The 15021-nt window shown below is 37.9% G+C and overlaps 1 protein-coding gene across 1 annotated transcript in view; it reads right to left on the reverse strand.

Annotated features, from left to right (window-relative positions):
* The window catches only part of RBKS (ribokinase), a 73083-nt gene that overhangs the window by 27515 nt on the left and 30547 nt on the right, over nt 1-15021 (reverse strand). Inside the window, exons 5-6 of the mRNA XM_077175818.1 lie at nt 9357-9521; nt 3962-4053 (exon numbers count right to left, since the gene is read on the reverse strand). Coding sequence (XP_077031933.1) covers nt 3962-4053; nt 9357-9521 — 257 coding nt within the window. The remainder of the gene's footprint in view (nt 1-3961; nt 4054-9356; nt 9522-15021) is intronic.

The following is a 15021-nucleotide window of genomic DNA, read 5'->3' on the forward strand; positions in this document are numbered from 1 at the left end:
TGGTAAGTATTCCTTGTCTGGTATAGGGTTGTCTCTTTTTCAACATTTATAGATGACTGAAAAGAACAACCATTAGTTTTCACCAGGATGACACTGGATATATTTATTTTTCATTAGAAGAATTAAGGGAATGGAGAACTAGCACATTCCTGCACAAACCTCAGGGATTAGGCTGTGCTACATCTGGGAATTAACAAACTAGTCTCAACAAGTTTGATCTTTCTGGGAAAAGATAAAACTGAACTACAGGCTAAGCAGTAAAAGAACTGATAACCTTGCAAGATTTGTTCTGACATTTTTCTTCATGAACCACATAAAAAGAAAGTAATGTCAGACATAAAAACCCCTGTTATTGCAACAAGCAAGAGTGAAAAGAACAGCTTGTGAAGAGCCTTCTAGACAAACTAATGGTAGATAATTCACTGATAGTGTAATTTTGTTTGCTTCTCTCTAGCACGTAAATGCATAAGAACAAGCTGTGCTGTTGTACCAGATACTGCATGTGATTTCATTAAATCCTAAAGCATTTAATAAAGAATGGAATATAAAGTGCTGATGTTGTATTGGATATTTGCACATTTGAGAGCCAGCATCCCATGGCTGACACTAGAGCTGACATCTTTAAACTTCTGTTCTGTGATAAAGGCATTGCAAATCAAGACCCCAACCTTTAGAGCTGTAAATAACAGAAACTTCTGACTCAGTAATAATTCAGCTAAACACAAGGACCATCCCTCTTTTTTCATCTTTGATAATACAAACACTTCACACAGTCTATGAGATGTCTTAAACTATATGGCTGGTGTTCTGTTTGACAGGCAACATCATTTTCCGTTACAAACATACTGTTCACATATTATCTGCAAACCATGGGATTTTATAATTTAAAAGTATTTCTTGGTGAACAAGGAAGAGAGGGATATTATGATGATATTGTGATAAATACTTGCAAATATAAATTACTAAGAAAGGCAAATGAAGCAATAAAAAATCTGTGTAAATTTAATCTTGTCTTAGAGCATGCATCTGTGTTTAAAAGAATGTTTTGGAAGCAGTTGAACTGGGCAGCTCTAAAAAATTCACCTTCAAACCCAAGGTGGTTTATTAACTATTTAAAAAACTTAGTAAAGATGGAGCAGAAATACACTTTTTTTTTTCCTTGAAGTAGCTAAAAATACCAGATAACAACAACAACAAAAAAATATTCCAGAAAGAGTAAAGCTGGAACATAAATAGGATTTTGGCTATAAGGAAGACATTTGAGACTTAGAAATACCAAGTGGGAGAGGCATGGAGCTGAAATAGAACACCTCAGGAAGGCAGTTGTAAGCAGGACATTCAATAAATTTGGTCATAGAGAATAATAATTTTTGTAAATTCAAGAGAATGACCATAGTGGCTTAGAGAAAGGGTCCATATTATCCAAATGCTATTTTCTAACTGCAATTGCCAGTAAATACTAAGGGATTTTTTAAAAAATAGGATAAAAAGATCTTTTCCCAGTATATATTCAGGATCACCAAAGTCTTAGGTACTCTCTGATTTAAAATCATGATGGAAATGCATATGTAGTCAGTTGAATGTATAAAGTTTAAAAAAATTAGATTTATCTTTAAGATTTGTAGAATTAACTTGTTGATTTTAAGTGCCACACAGAGATGTGACTGCTAACCTTTATTTGGGTATGTAAACATTTGTCTGTATATCAAACTTCTCAAGTGAACTCATTATAGAGATCTGAAATTAAAGAAAGACATGAAAGATAACAGAAAACAGATGGTATATGAACATACAACAATTACTAAAAAAACTACTTTCAAACTTGTGACATCAGAAAAACAAATGCTTGATTTTTCCTTTTTTTCTCAGCAACAAGAAAGGAACAATGGCAACAGTTCATCCCTAAAAATCAAATCATTACAAATCAGACACACAGAGAGAATGAAATCAAACAAAATTGAATATTACATTTGTGCTAACATAATCGATTTCATTGCAAAGTTTCAAAAGGCTGTTTCTAAAAACAAAGGTATTTATGAGCCACTGTTGTTCTCAGAATGTGCTGTACACTTGGATTTATGCTCCCATGATATGGCTGGCAGGAACTCCCATATGTCTAGCATTTCCATAAATTCAGAAGAGATGAGCCTCCTCAACAGCAGAGAGCATATTTTTGTGCCTGACCTTGCAGCCAGTGATCCTAGCTATCTTCACATGGCAATTACTTGTTAAAAGAAAACAGCAGAAAAGAATGCAAACTGTACCCCCAGTTCTGCAGGAAAAGGTAGATGAGTGAGCAGGGATCTATTATAATTATACACCTGTATTTCTTGCTCTCTAAATAGAAGTAATTTTCTGTTCTCCATGTGGTAGTAATAATAATACCCCTGGATCCAGCAAGCTACACTTCTAAAGAATGCCTCTTTCAAGACTGTCCCCTAGCAATAAAATACAACAAAAGGAAAACTCTAACACACGTGATGCAAAGAGAGCAAAGTCAGGAATAGGCAAGAAAAACAAACTTTTGTTTCTAACATATGGGGGAGAAGTTTTTGCAGGGGAAAAAATATTAGCAAGTGGCATTATGAAAATGGCAAACAACGAATGATATTTACTAAATAGTGGGAGAGTATGGGAGTTCTCAGCCCAAAATGTGAGCCATTGCACCATTTAGCCAATCCAGAGGCATAGCTCAAGCTTAAGAGCTTTCTGATAGCATTAAGAAAACATGATACTGGTGTTCTGCAAGTCCCCTGAATAAGAATAAATACTTTGCCTTTCTCTTCATCACATAGAATTGAATTCAGATATCTGTTGTACAGTATGTGAGCCACAACTTGTATCACTGCCAGTTATCCTGGAAACTCTGGCTTCCAGAGACCTGAAGAGCCATAGCATCTCCCACCTTGCTATTTTGCTAATTCTTGAATTCTCTGGAGTGTGTGAACTTGGCAGACCCATAATGAAACATCCCAGAATAAAATTTAGATGTCTTTTTGGGTTACTTAGGCTGACCCTTAAATGCTAGAAGACTCATGGACTGAGAACTTCGGATATAGGTTGTGATGGGGTTTAACAGAAATTTCAAAAGAGGGTAACTGGATCTTCAAAAATTTACACTGACAGATATTGTCATCAGACAAAAAACACTACAAGTAAGCAGGGCCATGCTCTCTCTTAGCTCTTCCCCTTCCTCCCCACCCAGAGGGATCATGTTCATTGCAGAATTCATGTCTCTTAGAAATAACTAATTCTGATCAAGGCATGGCTCCTATCCAATAGGTTACTTCTCCCACATTCCTGCTTATATAAAGAGAGGGTGAGGGGAAGGAACACAGCATGCCTAATGCTAATAAGTAGCAAATTTAAACAAAGGTCTTATGGAATGAGGTTAATTTGTCTCTTGTGACAAAACCAATTTCCTTTGGGAAAAATAACACTTGAATTAGAAAAGAGAGGAATAGGAGGGGGGGGGGGGAATGAAAAAAGCAAAATATACAGTTGAAGGCCAGAGAAGATTCACTGAAAACAGATCTGACAGGAAGAGGCATATGAAGCTACTATTTACCATCAAGTGCAGCAAGCGTGCATCACCTCCTGGCAACAGTCAGAACATTATGGCTAATGCATTCCTGCTAATCATACTAAGGGACCACAGACCAAGGACAAGGAACTATTTTAATATTTACCACTCAGTGATAACATTTAACAAGTGTCCTTTTATGGATGGGTTTTGCTGATCTACTTGTAAGGAAGGCTGGACCCAACTTTCCTGCTGCAAACAGCTAATTTAATTTCAAGTGCAAGATAAAATTATATTAGAATACTCCTCTTTGCTGGTTAGATCAGGTAAGAGGAGTATGGCTCAATTTTCCTGCTCCCTATGCTGTATTTCTGAGAAGACTATCCTGAAATTTTCCTGCTTAAAGACTCCTTCTTTAACATGACATATGATCATTACCTCAGTTTCATTGCAGCAGAAGATATCAGAATAGGTATAAAACTGTGGATCTAGGTCAGCAAGGGCTGGAGCTGGATTAAACAAAGTCTTTACTGGAAAAAAAAAAAGAAAAAGAAAATCTAAATCTGGAGTGTTTTCGATTCATAAACCGTCACTTGAAAGACCATTGTGTTTCAATCACAGACCCCAATATTTATCATTAACACAAAAATTACTCTCAGTTTCTGCATCCTCCTCTTATACAAATGCTAAAAGTTTTGTTTATTATATTAAAGTTCCATTCTAATTCATGTGCAGGCACCTGTCGTGATGGGAACATGACAGAAAAGTTACAGGAAAAAAAAACCCCAAGAAATTATAAAATTTAAAACAAAAGAGAAAATTATTAAATGCTTAGACATTAATGCAATTTGTTTAAGGGAAGATGCTTCTTCCATGATATTAATAAGTTTTACAAGAACTGATTTAGTTCTAGAATTTTTCAGTGTCGTTATCTGAGTTCTGTACATGAAGAATCACGAGTTATGGAGTAATGAAGGGCATGTCCAGACAAGGAGTTAAATATGCTTCTGAATGTGTTACCTAACTTGTTCAAAATGCCACATTATAAAACTGTAGTGTAGACAAGGCACTGCATATTTTTAGTATGCTATCTGGCAGAGCTAGACCTAAACTTAACATGTGGTAGAATATGTTAGTTACCCTAACTTTAAACTGTAGTAGCCTAAGGCCCCAAGTAGCAGCACCAAAGGTTTGTCATGAGGACAGTGTAGGTGACTTACTCATTATTACATAGCAAGTCTGCAGCCTTGGTTTTTCACTTTGCCAATTCCATGATTAATACTTGAGTCTTAACCACAAGGCCATCATTTTTAAATAAAGCACACTCTTAGTTCAGAAATATAGTTCAGAAATATTCCTTATAATCAGTTATCAAATCTTCCAGTCTGGATGCCTAAATATTCAGTGCTAAACACATATTTAGACTGTAAGCTATAGCATGTAATAGTCAGACACCCTGAATATCTCTGAATCCCAGTTAAGGCCCCAACAGACAAAGATGCACAGAGACTTCTGAAATCTGAGTACCAAGAAGTTAAGGTGATTGACACTTAGAACATTTTAGCCTTTGACTGCACAACTTTATCATGCCTCTCTACCTGCCTCATTAAAAACAGTATTAAAGTGACAAAGACTTTTACTCAGAAGTCAGAAAATCCTAGGATTAGGAATTCCAATGAAATCTTAATGTGGCTCCCCTAAATTATTACAATACAGTATGTATTATAATAAACTCTTTAATTATATGATCACATACCACTGAAAAACAGCATGTGATCACATAATTAAAGACTGCAACATAATACATATGCAGAAAGGAGACAAATTAAGGTTTCACAGGCAACCTTAACTCTTGCATTTCCTATTTTCTTAACTGCAACACTAATGAAGTTTTCTTAAACATAAAACTTTAAGGTATACTTCCCTAGGTAAAACAAAAAACCAGCACATACTGGAAAACAAACTGTCATGTGGTATCATACTGACATGTGCATGGGTCAGAAGCAGCACTAGAAGTGTTCCAACTTGGGTTTTAAGTAATACAGACTGGTCATGAGCATAATGTAATACACTACTATTAGTTTTCCTCCATATTTACTATCTGCTGAGCATGGGGGGAGATAGAGGAACCCTAAGATCCTCTTTCAGGTTGTGAAGAAGAGCATGGCTTTTGAATAGGATAATCTGTTTGGTCGTCCTGAAGAACTTATTTTCAGCTGAAATTCTTTCACAGAATCACAGAATCAGAGAATGGCCTGGGTTGGATGACCATTGCCCCTTGTCCTGTTAATGCATGCTTTGTAAAAACTTTGCCTCCATCTTTCTTGTAGGCTCCCTTCAGCTACTGGAAAGCTGCAATTAAGTCACCACTAAGACTTTTCCAGGCTGAACAAACAGCCTTTCCTCACAGGAGAGGTGCTCTATCCTTCTGAGGATCTTGGTGACCTCCTCTGGACTCTCTCCAGCAGGTCCATGTCTCTCCTGTGCTGGGCCCCCAGAGCTGGATGCAGGGTTCCAGGTGGGTCTCAGCAGAGCAGAGGGGCAGAATCCCCTCCCTGGCCCTGCTGCCCACACTGCTCTGGCTGCAGCCCAGGACAGGTTTGGCTTTCTGGGCTGTGAGTGCACATTTCCAGCTCAGGTCCAGCCTCTCACCCAGCGGCATCCCCCAAGTCCTCCCCAGGACTGCTCTTGATCCATTCATCCCCCAGCCTGTGTTGATACCAGGGCTGCTCCATCCAGGTGCAACACCTTGTACTTGGCTTTGTGTTTATGAGATTCCTAGAGGACTACTCCTCGAGCTTGTCACTTCTCTCCCTTTGCCAAGATCCATTCTCCTCAATGGGTTTTTATTCTTTATGCCTCCTTGCATAGGAACTATGCAATTATAACCTTTTTCACTCAACTTTCACCACATCTGCTCTCTTTATGGCCCACAATTCCTGTTCTCACTTCCAGTGCCCACAGCCTCCTCCCTGACTCTACCTCCATTTTTCAATCTCTATTCAACAAATCCTAATCTCTGTTCCAATTTTGTTCCTCTTTCACCTTCTCCTTTCTTTCTTCCTCTGCCACCCCCAAAAATCAAGTAAATCTCTCCTATATTTCCTTTGCCTGAAATCAACTCTCCATCACCAGCATTCCCATCGAGCTTTGTCTCTTCTGTATTGAAATTTAGGAAGCTGCTGCTCTGTGCTTCCTGAGCCTACAAAAGATCCTTAACAGTATAAAAGAAGTTGCCTAAAACCAGATTCAGGAATTACACTGGAACTCATGCTGCCCAAAAGGACAAGTGCCTGTATGGACAGATGCTCAGGGGAAGCTAGCTGTGAAGCTCTTAACAATTTTCTGATGTCTGTGTGAAAGGTACTTATTTTCCAAAGGCTGAAAATACAGTTAAAATCAGGCAGGTTTCCATACCGTTGTGGAGGCTTATCTTTAAAAGAAAGCTGCCTTACTATCAAGTCTAAAGTAAATTTTAAGGTAGCTGGTATTCATAATTCAAAAGCTAGGGTAGGGTGGGAGGCATTTTCCATTGCCTGGTTTCTGCAACCACAGTGCTTTGGCAGAAATCACGAAGAGTTTAACCACAGACAAACAGCTGTTATGAAAAATTGTAGCCCAAGATTAAAAGCTTGAAGCATCCGAAAAATAGATCTGTTTCTTGCAAGTGACATGGAACCTTTAACTGAGGGTGCTTCCAGATAATTTTTCACTACAGTATTAATATGCTTAATATTAATATGGGCATTATCAGCCATCTTTTATGGAGTCTATCATTAGAGAAGTCCCAAACCAGACTTTTGAAGGCAGCAGCAGCTTCTCACCATTGACCACTAAAAACCTTTATTTGTCCAGTCAGATTTCCACTACAATTTATACCCACTTCATATAGTTATTCACAACCCTTCCTTCCTTCCTTCCTTCCTTCCTTCCTTCCTTCCTTCCTTCCTTCCTTCCTTCCTTCCTTCCTTCCTTCCTTCCTTCCTTCCTTCCTTCCTTCCTTCCTTCCTTCCTTCCTTCCTTCCTTCCTTCCTTCCTTCCTTCCTTCCTTCCTTCATCAGTGCCACAATGAGAGGATGTCATGACACGTACACGAAATGATGAGATGTCCCTCTCCAGCTTACAGATCCTGATGACCTTCATTGAAGAGAAGCAAAGAGTTCTTGCCTGTGTCTCCATATTCTTTCTCTCTTTTGTTTATTTCTTTCAGTAAGAATGAAGAAAAACAAGCAAAAAACCCACATCGAAACAGAGGTTTGAGGCATCTGGGTATGCATCTGTTTCACACAAAAATAGTCAAGTGAACATTCTAACATGAAGTGCTACATAATACATGAGGGTATTGCAAGCTAAAAGAAGAGAAATTGCATTAACAATTTACTGTTGGCTACAGATAGGTTTTTACAGTGCTACAAACTCAGCTGTTTACTTAGATTTGATGGCACATGACATTTGAACATGTGTAGCCTATTGTTTTAAAGCAGAAGCAACCAAACTTCCCTGACAGAAGAGCTGCACAATGATAACACACTGACAGCACAGAACTACAGCTGGCCCACAGTTAACTACTATCTTTTCTTGATATATTGTGCTGTCTACAGTTGCTAAGTGATTGCATGTCTGTTCTGTGTATCAGGTTTGAATTTTTCTCAATTGCTTTTAAAAATCTTGTCTTTTCTTCTGTCACAGGCTGGCATCTTGCCATAGGAGGGTGACAAAAGTGTGAAGCATCTTGCCAAAACTGTTCATAGAGTTAGAAATGGACAAGATAAGTCATGGATATTGATTAATGATTCAACTAGAGTCCATTAACCATTAGATTAAAATGCTGTTAGGCATTTTCATAAAAGGTAATGACAAAAATATAGTGCAACAGGTGCACAACAGGTCATGGTGCAGAAGGTGAACTGAAGAGCCTATAATTCCAGTATGCCAGTTGCAGTCTGATCCCAGTTGCATCCCTGATCTGCTGCATGACTGACTATGCTATGAGCTGTTTTCTCCCAGCCTGATCTTCTGGATAGAAGGGAAAAACATTTTTTAAATCTCATATAGATGCCTCTCTTGCATAATTATTTACTTAGTGTTCAAATACTGTGGTAATTGTGCTTGAGTAACTGAAAGCATTACAGGCACTTAAACAACAAAAACATTATGTTGGTAATGAAACCCCATCCTGTTCAAGCAAAATATCAGCTTTCATCTACATATATGCTACACTGCAGGAACAATGCCCTACATTTAAAAGTATAGTACAGTAACAATTTTCTAATAATTTCACAGACCATGAGACTGTGTCTATGCAATGGCATCATGCCCAGTCACACAAGAGCTTTGGTTAGGATACAAAAGTTGGGTTTTTTTTTTTATTTTAAGGATGTCAACTACTATACAAAAAACCACAGCCATACCTACTGCTATGCTGGGAGAACGAGGGCATAAGTCTGGTTTTGAAGTAATTTCAATTCCTGTGTGGGGAACTTTACTGACTTGCATTCATTATGCCTGTTCTGCTCTGGAATCATAGCAGAGTCAGGCCCACAGTGCCTGGCCTACCAACATTATACTGTATTTATTCACAGCATGAAAACAGGAGGACAGGCAGCACCCGACATATACAGGGAGAATATAAGAAGGTTAACACTGCAAAATTTTTAAGCAAATTCAATTCTCATTAGCATAGCATGAATTTGTTGGCTATTGTTTCACTTCTAAATAAAACTAATATGACAGAAACCAGAATAGACAACAGGATCTTTATTTAGAAAGCATGATAAAGAGGATTTTTCATGTAGTACAAATGAAAGAGAAAGAATGGCTTATGTTAAATTACCTCCACTGGCATGTGCCATTTTCAGAGCTTCAAGAGAAACAGCAGGGGTAATTTCTAGCTGGCAAACAACCACTTTGGCTTTACAGATGACATCAGAAGCCCTCTTCAGGTCTTCAGAATTTAAAAGCAGGTTGGCTCCTGGGACTATGACAATAACATTCTGTCCTAAAGAGAAGATATTGTGTTTTTTACTTTAACTTTGACAATAAAGTGTCAAATGTCAAATGTAAAACATTTCCTTGCACTTTTTACAATGCATTTCAGATGAGTACTTCAATTTACTTCCAAAAAAAAACCCATTAAAATTGTATGCATTGCTGACATTTTCAAATACACAAATATTTCAGAGGATAATCAAAAAGACTGCTGTACTAATGAACTAACACTGCACAATAGACACAATATAAATTCCTTTGGGAAAAATAATATATGGGCATTCCCCAGTCTTATTTTGGTGTCTTCTGTGAACTCTAAAGAAGCACTGCACTAGTCACAGTGGAGATGGTGGATACACGCTGAGGGTGATATTTGCATCTTCCTAAAATATTCCAGTAGCATTTGGAAGAGAAAAGCATCAATGTGATTACTGAATTCATATGCCAAAAATGGCATAAAAATTTTAATTTTCCCATCAGCTGGGAACAAAAAGTATTTCACACAGCTAAGAAAATTATGCATGTTCTTTAGATTTCAGAGAAGCAGGCTTGCACCATTTACCTGAGACATTTCAAGTTAGGGCTCCTAATCATCATGAAAACCAGAACCAGCCTGTCACCACAGCCCAGAAAGGTGATGCCTGTGTCTTAGGAAAGTTTTATCAGAGGTGAGTAAAGAAGGTGGGCTACAGCTCCTTCTGCTCTTACAGGTGGCCAGAAGAATAGTCTAAACAAAGCTGTGCGTGTGGAAGCATGGCAGTGTCTCAAAGCACATCTAAGATCCTTTTTATTCTTGTGTTTTGTTTTACAGTTAGGTGAGGTTCATTTACGTAGGTTCCAAATATTCTTTTGTTTTTCTTCAGACACACAAATCACCTTCTTTTATTGCAATTTCTTTCTTTTTTTAATCTCTATTACAACACTTAGAGACCTTCAGGCATGGGTGCCTTCAAATTAAAATTTATTATTAATCACTCAGGTATTAACTTCAATAAGTCAGTTGTTCCTTGATTTACAGGCTCAGCCCGCCCCCGCTGAAGATTCCTTTAAGGACTGCCAATCATTAAAGGCTACCAATTCTGTAATGAACTGAATTACTCGGCAAATAAATATTTATGTTTTTAAATACATTATTTTTGTTGAATGTGACTTCAAAGTCCTTTGACTAAGAACGTGCACAGCTTCTCTCCCTAAATACATTCCAAAAAGAAAGCAGGACAATGGAAAGAATAATATAGTGATCTCAGAGGGAGGGACCCAAGCTTTCCAAAGCAATTCTGCTGTCAATGGTTTGGTACAGAACAGCTGCATATGAAAAGCAAAACCTCAGCACTTAAAAGCCAACGCCCTGCTTTTCAACAGACAATGATGGGCATCTTGGATAAAAAACAAAAGCAAACAAAACAAAAAACCTTCTGCAACACGTAAATGTTACCAAAGATATCTGAATCCTGTTGGGGAAATATTCAAAGGCAAATTTGCCTATTTTGCCAAGCGTATATTTTGATAGCTTTAGGGTGCAGCAGTGCAAGCAGTAAAACACAGGGAATCAGTGGAACAAGAATCTCTTTCATTTCTGCCTGGCCTCTGTGCTTCCTAGAGTCTCAGACTCTATTCACATGTCTTGCTGCATTATCCTGCTGAACTATTTAGCTGTACTGACATGTATATTATTATCAGACTTTGGAGCTAATGGCCCAAGGCAGTAAGGGGGGCTGTTTGCTTAAACCTGTATGTACAAATTCAAGGTAGACCGTGCTACACTGGATCACAGTCTGAAGATTTTCTTCCTAACTACAAAAGGTCAGAGACTTAGAGTCTGCTTTCAAACCTGCCAGGGAGATGCAGTACCTACTGTGGTGCAGCAGACCAGTCAGACAAAACCCAAGCTGGAGGAAAACCCCCGTCACCCCATTCTGTTCTTAGCTATGTATACCAGACTTACTGAATGATAGCAATCACGACAAACTTGCACTGGGGTGCATGAAGGCAGAATCTGGACCCATGCACTCACAATTAATACAAAATTTTGTATTAACAGCAACCATTTTGTTGAAAGAAATTATTTCTTGCCAGGGAAATCAGATGGGAATTCAGCATCAGGGACAACAGAGTTAAAGACAGATGGCAAAGAGGGGTGAGATTCATCTTGTCCAACATAAAATAATTTTTTAAGTTACAAAAAAAATCCTACACACTAGAAAACTCTAAGAAAACTAATTTTGAAAAATTGTTTTTTTATGTTCCTTCAATAAGGAAAAGAGACAAATATTTTAAGAGGTTCTTTTAGTCTTATATATCCTAGATATCTGTTTGAGGAGGAGATAAACTATTGTCCAGAAAAGTCTGTGTATCTCTGTTAACCCTGGGTGAAGCCTTAAACTGTAGCCTTAAACTAACTTCTAAAACTACTCCAGTGAGGTAAAACATTACCCACACCAAGAATGAGAATAATGTATTTACTGCATTACTGTTAATTCTAAAATCTCCTTTCTTAGACTAAAAATATCAGTTTTGATGGGAACATCTATATAACTTTGAGTTTTGCAGACATCAGCTAGAATATTAAGGGCCACTTTCACACTTGCTATAAGCTGTAACAGCTAAATGAAACTGATAAGCTTGCACAGGCTTACACCAGATGGGGACTGGGTCCACTCAGGATAAATGCCGCATACATAAAAACTGTTCTAAGTTGGGCTTCTAAAATTGCTGCTGCCAGTTCTTAGAAAGATGGATAACTCAAGCCAGACCTTTTTTTACAAGGGTCATCTTATAGATGACATCAGATGAGAAGTGCCAGTGGAAAAATCAAATGTCAAATCAGTAAACACCACAGTGCAATAAATATCTTTAAAACTAGATGACAAGCCTAAAAATCATCAGTAGTGCTTAGAATGAATCAAAATATCAAACAGATCAAACAGTGTGATTGTAACAATAGCTGCAGAGCTTGCGCTTAATAATTCACACAGAAGAAAATTATATTTGTGATCAGAAAAGAATGTTACAAGAAAAACATGTGCTGCCAAATCACATAGTTCATGAATATGAGGGTAGGTTTGGGGTGTGTTACGGTATCATAATTTCTAGGCAACCACTTGATAGAAATTTTGAAGAGTCTTGCACATAAAACATTCAAGTTAATAAAGAAAGTCAATATGTAGAAAGTCTTTAAAATTCAGGTGTCATTTCTTCATAAACCTGAAGGTGCAAACCAACGGTTTTCCTCTGTGGAAATGATAATAAAAACAAGTTGGAATATGTATTCTAAGTTTGCCTTATTTACTTAGCCTTATCTAAATTTATATTTTGAATGCTTTTTTTACTAGTTGTGCTTTGGTACTGAAGGTACACTCAACTTACAAAATAATGTCTATTCACTGTTCATTAATGATTAATAACTTTATCATAAAGTCAGCACAATGCCTGTCTCAAGTGAGGGTTATCATGCAGTGTTCTGTGTAGGTGAGCTCCAAGTCCTAACTTGCAATAATCAAGAGAATTTTAATCATGACTTGCCAAACTCTGTTGTGCCTCCACTGAATTTTTGCTAGGAATATGAATATGAATGTTGGCAGACTTGTTCAAACCTCTAGTCCAGTTAGGCCAACATAATGGCACCATCAGCAGTCACTACCAGATATGGACAAAGCTGCAATAACCTTCAGAGGTAACCATGTAAAAAATGATCCACAAAGAGGGTTTTTCCCTCACTACATGTCTGTGTAAAAGTACGACACATCATCGCTTTATGGAGCTCTTACCATCCAATATCACATTGCTAGCAGAAGGTGTGCTAAGTGACAGAGCTAGCGGCAAGAAGGCAGACTGAAAGGGGAAACAAAACCTTGGGTCTGTGATGCACCTCAAAGAAAATGTGTTAAGAAAAGCAGCTGGATGTACCAGCTTTTATCCTTAAGAGAGAAAGTACAGATTTGGATATACAAGATCCTTGTATACTTGTGTTTAGTCAAATCAAAACTTTCTGAAAAGGCAGCAGCATAAAAGAGAACAACTGAAAGGAACACAAGATCCCAGAAATATTTCTGCACAGCTTTCTGAGACCAGCCCAGAGGTCTTTGCAGCATCTGTGGGCTGCACATTTTTCAGTGCAGCTCTATAAACTTGTTAAACATCCCTCTACCATTCTGCATTAAAACAGATTGAACATCTCTACCTTTTATTGAAACTATACTGTATTGTCACAGAATATAATCAACTTTGAGATTATCAAATGTGCCTGATATTTTCCAATTTTTAGCACTTTGCCAATTACAATAGTGGGTGAGTTATACCTGTGCAATTCAGTAACCAGTCAAAAACTTCCAAGAAATTCTGCAGTGCCAGTTAGACAGACAGAGGTAACATCAGGGAAGATTTCCTTCAGAGCCTCATCTGACTCTGATCTCTACAGCTTTTCTTTGCTCTGCCTTCACTCATACGTCAGAGCATCATATACCCTCTACTTTTATATGTCCTACTTCTCCCTGTGATTTTTCCCAGCTGGTTTGGGTTGGTATTTTTCCCAAGTATCAGTACATGTAAAGAATTGGTAAGAAGGGAAGGTTAGGTGTGTAACAATACAGCAAGGAAAACTTGTCAATTTAAAGAGATGATAGCTATGGTTGTTATTTGTCCCTCATCTTAACACAAAACAGCATCACCAACCCCAACTTCAAATGCTTCCCTTTCAGGTACAATTTGAACTAGCAGAAACTACTTTACATCAGTCCATTGAGTGCTGTGGTGTTTCAGCTATGCCAGCACAGCCACTGCAGTAAAACATGCATGTGTAGACAAGCCCTTTGAAAACTGCTGTAACGCCTGCTTAGGTCAAATCAGCCAGGTTTCTACAGGAAAAAAAAAAAAGAAAATGTCTCTTGCAACAGCAAAGCACATAAGTACTGCTATTTTACTGCAATTTACTCAATTCAGGCGCCAGATGGTTTTTGAGAGAAGTAACAACGAGAACCATTACCAATTCTGTGCATCTGTTTGCTTTAGAGCATAGTTCTGACCAGGTTTACTCTTCTACTAGATTTTAAATTAAATTTGAGGCCAGTGCTAACTTAGCATATGATTTTTCAGTTACTCAGAGGCACAAACTACATGACTTTATGCATTATTCATGTCACTATGTGAATCACAAGACTGTCATATACCCTTCACACTGACACTGTAAGATGTAAGATAGCCCACTGTGAACCTCATGGCCCCAAACATCCACGTCCCTTTCCTGGTGCTAATAAGGGTTTTACATCCATAAGATTGTTTTGTTCCTTATCCTTCAGAAAAATTCTTGGTGGTAAAATTTTAACAGATCATCCTCTGTTCATTCAAGTTTAGACTGTTTTTATCTTAGCTGGCCATGCATATGAATTGGGAAATTATAAGACTGGTTCTTATTCTACTAGTCTGGACAGCAAGCCTAGTGCAAGACATGTACAAAACAGTGAGGCCCAGGAACACTACTGGAATTCCCACTGTTTACAATGGCCATAGTGACT

The sequence above is a fragment of the Agelaius phoeniceus genome, chromosome 3 (genome assembly GCF_051311805.1).
Source record: "Agelaius phoeniceus isolate bAgePho1 chromosome 3, bAgePho1.hap1, whole genome shotgun sequence".
NCBI lineage: Eukaryota > Metazoa > Chordata > Aves > Passeriformes > Icteridae > Agelaius > Agelaius phoeniceus.